The following is a 16,229-nucleotide window of genomic DNA, read 5'->3' on the forward strand; positions in this document are numbered from 1 at the left end:
GATTGTCCAATATAAAATGTTTATTTTTTTCTATGTATGGAAACTTATGACCCACCCTGTATATTGTATACAGGTACTGAGTACACAATTAGTAAAATAAAATCAAGTGCTGGTCCACATCTTGCATTTACTGGTGGAGACATGTGCAGCAAACGTCTTCAATAATCAGGGAGCTAAATTCATATGTATGCCACACTTTTAAGATTGTTAACAAATAACCACTTTGGATGGGACAAGCTTATACAATATTCATAATATTCATAAAAGTTTGAGTTTCTTACTTTCTTACAAAACGTCAAAAAAGTTTAAAAATAAGTTGTAAAGCATTCTGTGGCCTTAAACCTATGGAGTCCGACTGAAGGTGCAGTTCTGCTTTGGAACTAAAAATGCTAACGGCGCATATTTATACTTGCACTAAGAACACAGAGAAGGAAGCAAAGTTTAAAAATGTACAGATGCAAATCAGCTCCACTGTGTCTCTGCACCTGCAGAATGAGCCGTACTAATCAGAGCACCGAGACCAAATACAACAGTTAGTTGTGAACTTGTAGGAAAATAGAACAAGTGGAAGTTTATGCAGCACACAAAGACGCATTACTCTCACATTTCCACCTGCTCATTTCAGAAAGGGTTATCAATCATGCACACATGACTCAATCCTCCGAGAAGGGAGAGAGGGGGCCGGGGGCGCAGAAACCAAACACACACACACACGCACACACACACACACACATTCTGCCCAGTTGATGAATACTAACATTTCATCTTGATCTGTTGGATGATCTCGATGAGCTCCATCTCCGTGGGCATGTAGCCCATGGTCCTCATGCAGTCTGCGATGTCTTTGTAATGGATGAAGCCATCCGCGTCATAATCAAATTCCTTAAAGGCCTCTTGAAGCTCTGGCGGGCACACAAGCAAATTAAATGGGAAACTGTAACGCATAAGGTAAAATGTCTTTCAAAGAGTCAAAAATTCACACAGTCTGTGCAAGACTTTTACATTTTGTGACCAGTTTATGACTCCAGCATATAGATCAATAGCTCTCTAATGCAGCGAGTTAAGAGGATCGAATGAAAATAGTTGCACTTCTTTCACTTTTTAAAATTTGGTTAGGTTGCAGTCAGAGTGCAGCGTGTTTCATTATGTTTTCATGTAACAGATAGATTAATCTAGTGTTTAGAACTGTGAAGAGGAACGAAAATTAGAAACTTCAGAAAATGTTTTTCCCAGTTAAGAAACTCCAATGTGTTCTTCGTAAAAACCACCTTGCCTTGAAAATACAGCTGCAATATTTTTGGAATATTTTTTGAAAATCTTCTTTTCAAAACAGCTTAACCTCCTCCACATGGGGATGGAGCGGCTGAACATCGATTTCACCAGAGATTTTCACTTGGCTTGGGATTTATGTAGGTCTAGAGTTTGTTTGAGCCAATCTAGCTTTTAGTTTCTACAGTCGTGGGGTTTTGTTTCATGATCACCAAATGTTCAGTTCCACCCATCTCAACATCGACTCTGTCCAGCATCCCCACAGCCTGGGGTCACATGCTGCACACCATCCAGAGAAAGAAACATAATATGCTCTCCTTTCTCCTGGGCATGCTGTGTGGTGTCATTTTTCTAACACGCATTTTGTGTGTGTGTGTGTGTGTGTGTGTGTGTGTGTGTGTGTGCGTGTGTGTGTGTTCGCTTTATATTTCCCTACATTAGCTTCCACTCTTTCACAAAGATTAGAAAACCTGGGTCTGATTTTTTTTTTCTTTTGCAGCCTGACACACGGCACATTTATTAATTTATTGCAGACTGAAAGTCCTTCAGTCTGCAATAAATGATTAAGAGGAGCGACTTCAGGGAGGAAAAAATATCGATGCAATTCATAAACATCTGCACGCGTTTGCAGTGTGTCACGCTTGCATCTTGTGAGAGTTGCATCAAAAAGACATCAATCTTACCATCGATCTCCAGCGGCATCAGCTCCCTCTCCTGCAGAGCACAGAAAGGACACGGTGGTAGCAATTAGGAAACGTTTTTTGCAGGACGGCATGTAAAACCAGGGCGACTTAAAACAGAATCCTCCTGAGAAATATAGAGTCATAATTTGGCTTTTGACTACCAAATCAGAACAACATTGCATACCCATGTCAGTGCTGACAGAGGACCCTAATGGGATTTCACCCAGCTACATGTCTCTCTAATTGGCAAAGTGATACCGAATCATGCACTCGTGCACACGTGCCGCGCGCACAACCTCTGCAGCTGCTTCATCCGGAGACACCGTCTCAGTCCGCGTGCGCCCAAAAAACACGCCCACACACAAACAGCAAACCTTGTCGCAAAGAGAAATAAATACGTGCAGGCTTACTCACAGGAATACGCTTGTGTACCCTGGCCTACTTAGGAAGAAGATGGCATTAGCATATGGCTACCAGCATGAGTCATTCACTGTTCTCTGTCTTACTTTGTGTTCGTTTACTTGCATTTTTTTTAGGTATTTCGTCAAAAAGAAGCACGGCTGCTAGGAGCAGAGTCTCCACTCGAGGTGTTGTGGATGGCTTTAGAGTTCATGTTTGCTAAGGGCTTGAAGTCACAATATGCTAATGAGACTGTCTACAAACAGACAGGAGAGACATTAAAGGTGAAACGGTTCATCTGAAAACCGAGTCCTGCAGAAGAATGAAGTGCAAATGTTGTTGCTCTTGTGTCTTAGGGCAACGTATTTTTAAATGTGGGAGGGATTTGGGATATTTTTCTTAATGAGTCTGTCTACAAACTGACAGGAGAGACACTGAAGCATTTCTCTAGAGCTTTAAAAAACAAAACCCTCACGTATACATATAAAAAAAAATCTGTTTTCAATTTGAAAAATGTATATGTTCAATTCAAGCTTCCTCCTGCCACTTGTCAATGCACTCTGGGAGAAGACACTTAACCCCAAATTGCCTTTCTGTGTGTAGATGCATGAATGCTTTAGAGTGTGTGACTGGGTAAATGCAGCTTTAGTCAGTATGATAAGAGAAAACGCAATATAAACAAGAATCATTTTCAACTGACTACATCAGAGCAAAAAATGTCATTACAAGCTTTCAATGAACCCCCAAATGTCTCAGTTGGACCCATTTTTCCAACTTTTCTGGAAGAAGACAAGCTAAAGGAGAAAAATAAGGTGAAAGTAAAGTAAAATGTCAATTATCACGAAATCAGTTGCAATACTTGAGGCAATACTTGGAGTCAGAAGCACAGTTGGAAAAAGTAGGAGGCTTGGGAAGTTCAAAAACATCCTTCACAGTTTCTTACCTGACAAGCTTTTCCTATTTTAGCAGGAAAAAAAAGATGATTTGTTTTTGATTGCCCTGGAAATGTCCCTAGACGTCTTCAACCTTTACAGCCAGAAACTTTTATATATTTTACTGGGATTACCAACAGAAATTAGCGCTTAATTGGAAATGGAAATCAAAGCGTGGCTTGAATTGGCAATTTGATCCCTTAACCTGTGGTGGAAAACTAAGAGGTGGAGAGTTGGATGGAGCGAAATACAGGAAGAAAACCTGTCATAGTTTGTAGAAATATTAGACTTTGGGCTACAGGCTGAAGTGTCTTCACTCACAACAGGAAACTCTTTACTCTGAAAAGGATATTTTTGTGATATCAGCGAGGTTTTGGAATGATTATTATATATAATTATGTTATTCTTATGATGATAATCAACAAAATTGCAGCCTTAAGTGTAGCAGGGTGTCAGATATATTCAGAGGAGATCACTAACTCAGTCGATATATGTGTAGTTTGTTTATTAAAGAAGTTATTCAAACAGTTCAGGTTAAATTTACTAGAAAAAAGTTTCAAGACTTTTACTCAGCCTTGTATAATCAAGTCTCATATTACAGAATTGAATCGTACTTTATGAAAAAGTACATTTGCAATGACTTTTAAATCTCCTCAAGATCAATGCTCACCTTAGCTGCCTTTCCATTTTCTTGGTGAGTCAGTGCTTTTATCAGTCTACAGTAAGAGTAGTTTTTTCCTGCTTTTTAAAGCATTTATCGCATGAATGAAATTAAGGTACAAGAGAAAAAAAAAAAAAAAAAAAAAACGTGAGTCTAACATGCTGCAGGGAAAACAGAAATCATTCAAGGTCACCCTGCCAAAGATCCCTGTAACATCTCAAGGAGAAACGCCAGCATGACTTATTTGGACGTTGCCCCGCGTGGCACCATTCCAATGATTATTCACTGTATTACACTGCCAACACAGTTTAAATGCAGAGCCAAAAGGCAATTGCATCAGGAATCACATCGCTTCTCATGTTGGCCTGATTTATTAAACCTTTATGGTTTAATACGATTCCTCTTGTCATGTTGCAACCGCTCTGTTTGCCCTGCACAATATCGTCCCATCATATGGCGGCAATATTTAGTTAGCGAGGACAGAACATTAATTGGATTTTTTTCCTTTTGCCATCCTGAAAGGATCAGACAGCATGCCACACAGTCAGACTCAGTTCATCCATCAGAATGGGCCCATTAACGGTTAATGTCATTCTGTCTGCCTTCACACGGCCAAGTGAGCCGCTTCGTTAGCATGACGCACGCACACGTACAGCGGTCACACTGCAAATGCAGCTAAAAAAAGCCCAGTGAGGGGGAAAAAAAATAAATAAATAAAAATCTGTTTCTGCTGTTTGTGTGATTGAGATACATCCTTTATTTTTCTGTGTTTCTGTGCTGGATTTGATGTGAGCTGACAGTAAAGCGGGCTCAGTGGGTAATGATACAAATGTTGACATGAGGACTTGCTGCGGGATAGGTGGTCTCTTTGCCTCAACGTCCCAGCACCAACCCAAACTGCAGGCCCTCTCTGCACGGCTCCGGAATGTGGGAAAGAAAGACTAGATGTACCAGATGCGGATGGAGATCTGTTCAAAGTCCAGCATTGTAGTGAAACAGAAAAAAAATTCTGGTTTTCTGACAATTTTCATGATTTTGGCAACCGAGTACGAGACACTTATCCACCGTTTTCTCTATGTTCCATGAAAACATGACACGAGGGGAAGGCAAGTTTCTTTGTATAGTGCAACACAAATACAAGGCAAGTAAAATGATTTTGATTAAATCAAAGGAAAGGCATAAGAAAGGAAAAAAAAAATCATTTGAACTGTAACAATGCCACACAAAAATAAGCTATTGTTAAAAAAGTACTAATTTAATCTTTCATTTTTTGATCCTATCAAAGTTACAGTAAACATTTCAAAACCCAACAGGAACGTTGTTTTTAAATGTTCACTTTTATAAAACCTTCCTTTTCATTGAAAATTGCAAATAGATATATACATCTCTTCTTTTAAAAATGAAGCTAATGATTTATATTTACATTATTCTCACGCATAGCTTCAGTCACTTAAAAAAAAGCTCTTCCGTTGAAACTCCTATGATGACATAAAGAATATTTACTAAGTTTACAAATGGAGATGCATTTTCTTCAGTTTTTTCTTTCAGAGAAGCATTTTATTAAATTTTTTTAAATGCAGACCTTTTAATTTTTTGACATCAACTTCAGGCGCAGGTGTCATGTTGATGTACCGTCCAATCTTGCACACATGACAAATATTGTGCACGCACCACGGCTCTTTCCATCAGTTTCGGGCGCTTGCCAAAATGAAGTCGTGAGGAACATTAATTCAGAAGTGGCTAATCTATAAATGGATGAATGTTTGTGCTTGAGCAGATTGATGAAGCCAGTAATGTTGTCTTTCTTAGATCAGAAAGGAGCTGATGAGAACAAATTGTGCAAATTATTTCGGCATTGTTGGCCTCACTTAACAAAGAGGCTGAATGAAATCCTCCTTATCACCAGTGTTTACGCAAATCAAGAGAACGACTATTTAATGGCAGCAAGAGAGAATGGATAAAGTCCTTTTTTTTTTTTTTTTACTAAACACTTCTTGATTGTTTAGGTTCTGTTGCCAAATTAAAGGTGGAATTTTGTCTTTTCTTTCTGGAAACAAAATCGTTTCGTATCTATGTTGTTTTTATGCTACATCCTATTCTGCTTTTCTCCCCTCTCTACTTATCTTCTTTTTATTTTATTTTTCACATGTTTCTAGATTTTATAGAGTTGGATGATAAATATCTTGAATGGTACGAATGTGTTTCTGTTTACTAAACGTTAAAACAACAACAATAGCTTTAGAGAACCAAATTTATCTAGAAGCAGAGACTACAGACGTAGCGTTCATCCCACTCTGCAGAAGAAAAATCTGCTTGTCACAACCATTTATTACACTCCATTTATATTGAGATATATCTACTAGAAACTGAGCTCAATGGTTTCCCCCCCCCCAAGAAGTGGAAAGTGGGCAAAGTCGATTGTTGGCTCTCGTCCATTTGTAATTTTTCCAGTGTGGTTCCCCGCAGGAACATGGAAAAGTGATATCAGTCATGAACTCAGCCAGTGTTTAACCTGAGCCAAGCAGGACATTAAAGGACAGCAGCTAAGCAGCCGAGCCCTGAATCGTTTGTGAAACTATTGGATTGGTTTTCCAAAAACAGAAGTATGAAATATTGGTGCTGGGTGTGTTTGGTTAAGCAAAATTAATGTTCTAGTGAAGACGTACTCGGGATAATCTTGGCAAATGTTTACAAACAATCTTTCTGGCTTAAATAATTAATGACTAGCAGATTAAACCTCTGAAAGAATGCATTCCTTCGTCCATCAAGATATTAGATATCAGCAAGTAGAGGTGACTTTTTATTTGATATTCTTTAAAAAATATTTTACACTATGCTTAAATCCTGGGGCTAACATAAGTATTAAGTACTAAAGTAAGTAACATGTAATAACTACATTTTCTGATAAGAAGAGTGGTCATATATTAATCCAAAACAGAACGGTTCAAAGGTTGAAAAGGTTTTAAATTTACTTTACAAGCATAACGAAGACACGACCGTCACATCTGAATCTCCAGGCTGAACCAAGTAATCCACCACTCACTTCCTCTGCTTATGTTTGAAAAATATTGGAAAAGAATATGCTAATGAGAAACACCTTTATTTTACAAAGTGCTCATGTTATTATTAAGGTCTGATTAATGCAGGAGGGCCTGAGGACAAAAGCTGAAATGTTTGCTCTGCAGCAAACATCTCAGCTCCTGATGTGACCAGTGAATACAATAAACAGCAGCGAGGAGGTCTGCGAGCCCAGAGCCGAAACGAACGCAACAAAATATGGTAAATATGTTTAAATTAACATTATTACTAATATGTCAGGTTGGTGGTGCATAATAAAAACCCAATTTCCTCCAGCTGCTCATTTTAATTTATATTTATTCCAAGGCTCAGGCTATTGAGAAGGATTGGTATTACAGGGGAGACCATACATTATTCATGCCCGTGTCAGAGTTTGCCTTTCGGGGAATTTTTATTCTTCCGTCTGGAAATGTCATAAAAAAGTGGCAAAAAAAAAAAAATAATAATTTAGGGATGCTGGGTCGGAGATATTCTCGTGATTCTTATTTGGGTTTATAATTACAAAATTTTTCTCCTTCGGTTACATGACACCATTGCCAAATTATTTTTTGTTACATTAGTTAACCAGTTCTTACATTTGCACTAAGTGTGTTTTTGTTTCTCCAGTGAGTTGCTTAATTGTTTTTCTCTTTGTTAGTTCTCTGATGAACATGGTGACATACTTCCTTTCTGCCCCCTGTCTGCTGGGAAAGGCACCAGCACCTCCAACACCTGGAACAGGATGAAGCAGGCGCAGAAAAAAAAAAAAAAAAAAAATCAAAGAACAGATAGGTCTTTCCCCCATTCTTCCTCTGCTCTTTGATTCCGGATTAGATTGAGGTCTGGTCTACGGCAGATCCACTCCACAAAGTTAATGCTGTTCCTTTGTGAGCTTCCCTTAAGCACTTTAGTGGTGTGTTTCTGCTCTTATCTTGTAAATAAACCTTCTAGCCGACAAACACTAGGAGACTGCTGCAGGGGATGAGATGCGCAAAACTGCATGGGAGCGAAGCACAAAGCTCGGTGGCGATATATGGAAACTGTTTGGTGACGACTGCAACCCTTGCAATGAATTACTAAGAAAATGTAGAAATAATTTTGAAATTGGGCATATTTTTTTTTTTACAGCTTATCTCATTTTATTTTGATGAAAACAGATGACAAATTACATTTGCACATCACAATCAGTTTTTTTCTGAATGTGTTTTTTATTATCGGCAATAATGATTTTAAAGGAGTGGTCTCAAACTGCATTCCTCGAGGGCCAGGGTCCTGCAACGTTTAGATGTTGCTCTGCTTCAGCTCACCTCGGTCCAATATTAGCTCATTAGCAGAGCTCTCCAGAGCTTCACTGCATACCAGTGAGACGGTTTCCCCATTTAAATCAGGCGTGGAGAACAAGGGAGACATGTAAAAGTTGCAGGATTCTGGCCCTTGAGGACTGCAGTCCGAGTCCACTGATTTAATGGAAAAAGAAGCTACTTTTGTAAATCCCTACTGAAAGGAATTCCATCATATATGTGGGATTTTGAGCCATTTACAGAACAGAATTGTTTCAAATTGGTATAAATTGACTTGACAGAGTTTACTGCAAAAGTATTCATACCTCTTGAACCTTTTTGAAAAGTCACAACAGTGAGCTTCAGTGTGTTGTAGTTGAGGTTTTTTGTGACAAAGCAGCACAATAGTGCATAATTGTGAAGTGGAAGGAAGTGATGCATGTTTTTTTCTAATAATTTTCATTATCTTTAATCTGAAAAACAGCTTGTGCGTTTGTATTCAAGCCTCCTGAGTCAATAGTTAACGTTCAGTGCAATTATAGTTCCACATTGTTTGGGGTATTGTTCAATCATCTTTCCTCGTCTAGAGACTGAACGTTTTCCCCATTCAATCAGTCAGATTGAGAGAAGAGTGTCTGCAAACATCCATTTTCAAATCTTGCCATGGATTCTCACTCGCATTAAGGTGTGTGTATTGACTAGGCCATTTTAGCACATATACATGACTGACCTAAAACTATTCCATTGTAGCTGTGACTGTATGTTGCTTAGTGTCATTTTGATGCTGTGAGGCCCTAATTAATTGTTTTTTTTATTTATTTATTTTTTTTTTTATTCCAGGATTGACCTCTCTCTAGCTCTATATATCTTCCATTCCATCCCCACAACATAATATTGCCACCTCTATGTTGCAGCATGGAAGTGTTCAGAGTAATGTAAACTCTTACTTAAGTTTTATTTAGGAGAATAATGAGAAAGCCTGCTCAGTACAAAAATATATCACATGGTACTACGATTTATTTATTTATTTTTTATCTGAATAATACGATGCCGTTGCTGAAGATATCAAATATAATTTATCCAAATATTTGGATAATTTATCCAAATATTCTTGACTTTTTTTCTATTCAACCGTTGCTTAAACAACGTCCCCACCACGTCCGCACAGAGTCCTTCCGACTGACCAAACACTTTCTCAATGGCAGACTTGAATTATAATAACCCATTACATCCAACTAATCGTTTGCAATTAAGACACTTGCTGATTGCAATGATGAGAACGATTCAACATATTCTGGAGCTTTATTTTCCCAACTTTGCACTACTTTCTGTTGCTCCATCACCTAAAATCATATTAAAATACATTTCATGTTTCTTGTTGGAACGTGACAAAAGCTAACATTAAAATCGACAATGTAGTGTACTGTGTTGTCCGAGACAACATGGAGTAGCACCGTGACGCAGAACTGACCTGTCCAAAAAGTTTATTTAGGTAGGAGATGTAGGCAGCTGCCACCATGGAGCTGTTGCTGAGGCTCCTTTTACTCTTCCTCTTGCTCTCCTCTTCCTCAGACGCCTTCTCCTTCGCGGAGGACTTGGAGCTGTGAAGTGTGTATTTGCATGCTATTTGTTTAGAGACATCATCATCATCATCATCAATACCAAGCCACCTAAAGTACTTATAGTTTACAATTTTAAGAAATTGCAAACTTCTCTTTAGCTTTTTTTTTTACCATCAACTGAAACCAGTGTGGGAAATTTTCACAAGCAGAAGGCAAGAGAAGCAGTTTTTTTTTTTTTTTTCCTGAGCGAGGCAACTCTGGCGGCTTGTTTGTCAGCTTGTTTATCATTTGATGGCGCTAATTGAGTGTACAGCCTAACATAACCCAGTCCTTTTGTCATAATCAATGTTGATTAGAAACAGAGGATGATAATAACCAGAATTTCTTGGAGAGGCTAAGCTGAAGGGCCTTGTTTTTGAATCTCCCCATAGCGGGCGATTTTCCAGCTGCCGCAGCCCTCCCTCCTCGTGGAGATACGCTGGGAGAGAAAAAAAGCCTGTATCAATTTAAGATGCGTGAAATGACTTGAATTGCTTGCCTTAATATGTTTTCATTTCTTCTAATTCAAAAACTATAACAAAACAACACCATGTTAGCATGAAGGTAGTAAGAAAAGATAGCTAAAACTGACAGCATCAATTGGAGATGAATAATAAAGTTTTCGACTTTACTACGTCTCTTTGTTTCTAACAGGTTGCATAAGCTAATGGAGTGTTTTTCTTTGCTGCTCCAAAAGTAGTCAGGAAGTTATAATACTCACAGATGAACTGGCTACATTTGTTTAAGCGCAATTGCATCTTTTCTTATTTATCCCACAAATCTTCTTCACCAACCTGGCAGCAGAGGACGGTCGGCTGTCTGGACCTCCCTTTGCACTTTTAACAGACATTTCAGCTGAAAGACAAGCAAAAACAAACGTTAAAGGTGACAAATCAAGCACAGACAAGAAACTACAACTCTGCTGAAGCAGAGATACAAAAAGTTTGGAAGATATCATCAAATGTAGGATCTTTTTTGCTGCAAGATTCATTATAAATCGAGATCAAACAAAACTTTTGGAAGTTCCTGCAAAAGTAAATGCGGATGTTTACAAAAAACAAACTTGCAAGGTAGTAAAAAACTAATTTAGAACTATATAATTTTTTAATTCTAATAGTAACTTAGCATCAAACAAAGTTTACATGAGCTCAGAAACTTGATATCTCCCAAAATGTCAGTAGGATCCTATAAAATTAACTTTAGATTTCACAAAATGTATTCACAATCTTCCAAAGGCAGAGACGAGCCCCAAAACAGAACTGCGAGATTCTGGCGTCATCCTACAAAAATGTTGTGAGATTCTCCCAAACCCAGAATGTCACTGATGTTTTGCAAGACTAAAGTAACTCAGAGGGTCACAAAACCGATAAAAGATCCACCAAAAGTATTTTTTATTGTTTTAAAGTCCCTCAGGGGATCGGTAGTAGTTTATAGTGCTTCAACAGCAGAATAAAGACATGTATGTGCCTGGCTGCCTCATGTGGATATTGAGTGAACAGCGGTTGCTTCCTTCATTCAGTCCATGTCGATGTATGCTGGTGTTTATCACAGAGGTAAGTTATCAGTGTTGTTACATAAAGAACAGTAGGCAGTCAAAGAGTTAATCCACCACTACTGAATGAATCAAAACACAAGGGTAGTATAGTTAAAGTGGAAAAGATTCCTGATACAAATCAAACAACTGTAAGAATGAAGGTCAGAGAGTCGTGTAGGACTTGTGAGGAGGACGAGAAGGCAGAATTAGTGAGGCTTATATATCTGTCTCTTTGAAATGTGAATAATGTCCCGTCATGGATGAGGTCATGGAGTACATCTCTTGAGTGCTGGTGCCAGATGATGAACGGCTGTATTTGGCAGCGTTGTGCTATAAATGTAATGGCTCGCCAGCCAAAAAGATGGTGCAAAGACAGACATCCAAGATCTGCTCCTGCAGCAGCAGCTGCTTCAGACAACCTACGCCGTGACGGCTGTAAGGAGCATAAAAACACAGAGCAGCCTGTTATCTGCTTCTGTCCAATGAGCCACCTCCTTTTGTAAACAGAAGGAGCCATGACTGAGCAGCGACGCTCATACACAGAAGAGGAACACGACGGTCGCATGTTAAAATGAACAGGCTCTTCACATAAGCATCTTGGGACTTTTTTAGTGGATAACAGAATCTTTTTACACCATTGTGGTGCATTTTGCACGTGCTGCAGAAACAAAATGGTCTTCTGTTTCACTCCTCAAACAAATTGCATTTTTTTCAAATAATTGTTGAATTTATTTAATTCCTGTGCACCTCTTGAAAAACCATGAATTACTGTCATTGAACATATTTTTCAAGGAGAAATATTAGCTCAGCTTTACTAGCCACACCTATACTGCTCGACATGTGCAACCAAGAAATTGCTAACCAAGTTATTTAAATCCGCACGTCTGAAAAGCATCACAAAGCCTTTTCTATGACTTTGGGATTCCAGCGCAGCACAAAGATGGTCATTATTCACAAACGAAGAAAACAAGAACCAGGGGTGATGTCTGGTGAGCCTATCTGAATTATTCCAAAGTGCATTAACAAGTTACCTATGAGGTAAAAAAGAACCTAAAACAACATCGAAAGTGTTTATAATTCAACTGTGGTGGGATGCTGTTCCACCCTCCCCCGCTCTGTGCACCGGGTGCAACCAGAAGCGCACCGTTGATTGGTGGGCGGGGCAGATGCCTATATAGTTGGGCGGGCTGCTGCAAGGTGCGTGCGTCTTTGTTTCTCCCACTGTTGCTACGGTCGGCGGCTTCATGTCGGCTTGTGGGTTTGGTCGACTCGTCTGCGATCTGTTGCTCTGATGGCGTTTCCGGCTGCAGCTGGGGATTGCTGTCGCGGGTCAGCGGTCCTCACCTGCTGACCAGCTTCCTCCCGGGTTAGGCTGTGTTTCCACCCCTGGGCACTTGATTGTGTTTGGAGCTGCAGCGCTTTGGACGCTCTGCTGTCTTGTCTTGTCTTGTTTGATTGGGCCGCTCAACTAAACCTGTTGCGGATTGGGCAGGCTGTGTGCGCGGGGCATTACTCCTCTGGCCCCATCGAAGGGCATTTGGAAGCAGATGACAACTATTTGTTCCCTTGTTTTCTTTTAGTTTTGTTTTGTGATTGAAGTTACTAATTTGTTTTGTTTGATTTACTCATTTCTTTTGCATTGCATGTTTTATTTTATTTCTTTTGGAATAATTGAACTTATCTGTCCTGTTTCCTTTTGTGTTCCTTTTGTTCCAGGGACCGAGTAGTGGGCCTGAAGCCTCATTTTTAAAAAGAAATGTTTTAAAGAAATTAAATAAAATATTGTGCACTGTTAAATCTGTGTTCAGGTGCATCTTGTTACTTTTAGAAAGATCTCCACCTGTTGGTCACACAACCATAAGAAAGAGATCGGGCAAAACCCACCGATCCCTCAAAGACCCCAAAGATCCCTCTGACATTTGTCCAAACACATCATGACGATTCACTTTTTTTGTACGTGCGTCCTTTGACTTCTGGTACAAAACTAAAACGCAGCATTTCAGAATGCAAACAGTAGATGATGCTATAGGTATGACTGCCTGCTGCCACCTTGACGTCTTGCCATAACTGATGGAATTTTCTGCACCATAAAATCCTTTGCGATAATGTCCAGCCGACGGTTTGCGAAACAGCTCTGCACATTTCTGTAATGCAGCGGGAGAAGGATCAAATTGTGGCTCAATTAAAACAATTCTGCAAAGAAGAGCGGGCCCAAATTTCTCCACAGCAATGTAAAAGTAAGCACAGTTGCTGCAAACAGGGACACAAGTAGTTATTAGATTTTGGAGGCAATTATTTTTTCACTTGTTGGTTTCGATTGCGTTGTTCCTTAACGTCTGAAATCAACATGTAGAAAACAGTTTTTAGTGCTTACTCAGGTTATCTTGGTCCCATTCAAGTTGGTTTGGTTTGCTCCTTAAGGAAGAAATCTGTATTCACTGCATGAAGCAAAGGTTACTTAAAACCAGGGCAAAAAAAAAAAAAAAACCCACACACTATCCTCAGCTCTCTTCCGACTTGCCTGCTCTTTTTAAAACATTCATGTTTCAGTTGTATCTCAAGCATGATGTCTTCACTTTCTATGAAGCCTGCATGAATTATTCTCACCTCCCAGCACAACTCCCATCAGAGTAAACAAACACACCCCACAAGCACAGCCGGCAGCACATGCGGGTTTCGCTACACAAGCCACTGAGCAGCACTCTGCGTGTCTTCAGCTCTCCTCCCTAAGTGGCCAATTGCTGTCAATCACTGCAGCCGACACAAGCAATTTTAGATCCTAATCACTCTAATTGAGGTAATGAAATAGAGGGCCAGGTGGACTGGGCAAAAACAAACACAGCTGAAGATGGAGAGCAGGTTGGGAACGAGATATGAAGGGAACGGGGCTGGAGCGCACGGGGGCTTGAACTTCAATTAGGATTTCTTGACATTTCTTTCCGAGAGAAAATAAAATGTTGAACTTTTCCAAATTTTCTTGCATCGCAGCCACAAACTTTTATGTATTTTTAATTTTTAATTTTTTATGTAATAGGCCAATAAAACGTAGTGGAAGAAGAACGATAAAGGATTCTCAAAATCTGTAAAGTATGTCTGCATTTGTTTTGAGCCCACCCAATACTTTGGAAGATAAATACATTTTGATTTAAACCCTTTTGTTATATGACTCTACCAGGGTTGTTTCCAGAAAAGCTATGTAATTAACTATACCCAACAACTTTGAACTACTTTCCTTTCCTTGCTGATGGCAAAATGTTTCAAAGAATGATGCTTCCACCACTATACACCGTGTGGGTAGTGCCTTCATGGTAAAGTTAGTGTATTGTTAAGTTCTACCACACATTACTTTTTCCATGCAGGCCAAATTTAATTATTTTTTTATCTCATCTTATTGGATTTTATCACGTTTGGGAAATTTAGATTCACTTAGTTTCTTCTTAGTAGAATCCAGTTTTATTTTTAATAGTGTGGCCCATTCTGTTCTCTTTACTTTGTGATTTCTTTCTCTTAGTTTCTGGTTTGTGTTCGGTTCCTGTCCTGCTGCATATTCTCTTTGATTCTTTCTGTCTGTGCTCTCTGACTGCAGTCTCAGCTGCTTCCATTTTATTCATTAGTCACATCTGTTTCTTGTTCCACTCATCAATTCTCCCAGTATTTATACCCCTTTGGCTCTTTAGTCATCGTTGCTTCATCTGCTCAACACTGCTCATCATTCCTCGATTGCCAGAGTTTCTCCCGTTTGTCTTCCCTCTTTTGTTTTTGGATTTCTGGACCTTAAACTTTGTTTTTGTTTCTTTTAAACATTTTTTTTTTTATTTTTGCTCCATCTCTGCCGCTCCTTTGCCTGCTTTATGGTCCTCCACATCTATCAATGCCTTTGGGGACATGACCAGAATAATTGTTTTTCCCACCAGTCTATGTTCCTTGCATGGCATCAGGAAAACTAAGAGGTCTTACTTTTGGCTTTACTCAGCAATGCCTTCCTGAATTTATAGCATACAGAACTAATGTTTGCCTTTCTGAAAGATTCTTCTACCTCAGCTGCAGATCTCTGCACTTTCATAATGATCACAAGCCTGTCTGCTGCTCTCCTTGTCTGCTTTACTGGACAGCCATGTCTCAGTAGGTTTGGAGGTCTGCAATACTTATCTTCAGATTAATTATTTTAGGTTTTTTGAGATGTTCAAAACTTGGGCTGTTGTTTCATAACTCTGTCTTAAACTTTTCCACAACGTTCTTCCTGACCAGCCTGCTGTGTTTCCTGGACTTTGTGATGCTGTTTCTCAAATGTTTCCTTCTGCGATATCAACTTAAAAGCTAAATTTATATTGAGACTGGTTGTTTGGTTTCTAAGGGTATCGTGGTAAAGGAGGGTGAAAATCTCTACCATTTTTTCAGATTTTGATTCTTGAAAATCTTTTTCTCTTCCCACCATCTTCACAATTTATGAGCTGCTTCTTATTTGCTCGTCGAGTTAAATCCCAATACAATCCATAATAATCAATCAATAATTATTTTATATTTATATAGTCTTTAAGACTAAATTAAAGTCAAGCCTCAGGCAAAAGAAAATCCTGAATAAGTAACATACAAGATCTCATGGTTGGTAGTCATGAGCAATCACATCCAGGTACAGGAATAAAAGCAGAAGTCTTACATAAGTTAGTAATCATGAAAACACACATTTCTCCACTCAGCTAACAGTCAGTTGGAGTGATGCTCCACTGACTCTCCATATCTTCCTTTCTGTTTTCGCATCATCTTTATTCGCCTGCTGTCCAGTTCAAAGACAATCAATCGCAGCGGGCTTAGG

At 39.1% G+C, this 16,229-nt stretch overlaps 1 protein-coding gene across 1 annotated transcript in view; it reads right to left on the reverse strand.

The window, feature by feature from the left end:
• cabp4 (calcium binding protein 4) overlaps positions 1-15,772 on the reverse strand; it is a 24,365-nt gene extending 8,593 nt beyond the window's left edge. The window contains exons 1-6 of the mRNA XM_014996553.2: positions 14,024-15,772; positions 10,677-10,737; positions 10,220-10,321; positions 9,753-9,882; positions 1,953-1,983; positions 759-902 (exon numbers count right to left, since the gene is read on the reverse strand). Coding sequence (XP_014852039.1) covers positions 759-902; positions 1,953-1,983; positions 9,753-9,882; positions 10,220-10,321; positions 10,677-10,737; positions 14,024-14,042 — 487 coding nt within the window. The 5' untranslated portion in view covers positions 14,043-15,772. The remainder of the gene's footprint in view (positions 1-758; positions 903-1,952; positions 1,984-9,752; positions 9,883-10,219; positions 10,322-10,676; positions 10,738-14,023) is intronic.
• Positions 15,773-16,229: the final 457 nt, after the last annotated feature.

The sequence above is a fragment of the Poecilia mexicana genome, unplaced genomic scaffold, assembly GCF_051168715.1.
Source record: "Poecilia mexicana isolate PSO_F unplaced genomic scaffold, ASM5116871v1 scaffold_1, whole genome shotgun sequence".
Lineage (NCBI taxonomy): Eukaryota > Metazoa > Chordata > Actinopteri > Cyprinodontiformes > Poeciliidae > Poecilia > Poecilia mexicana.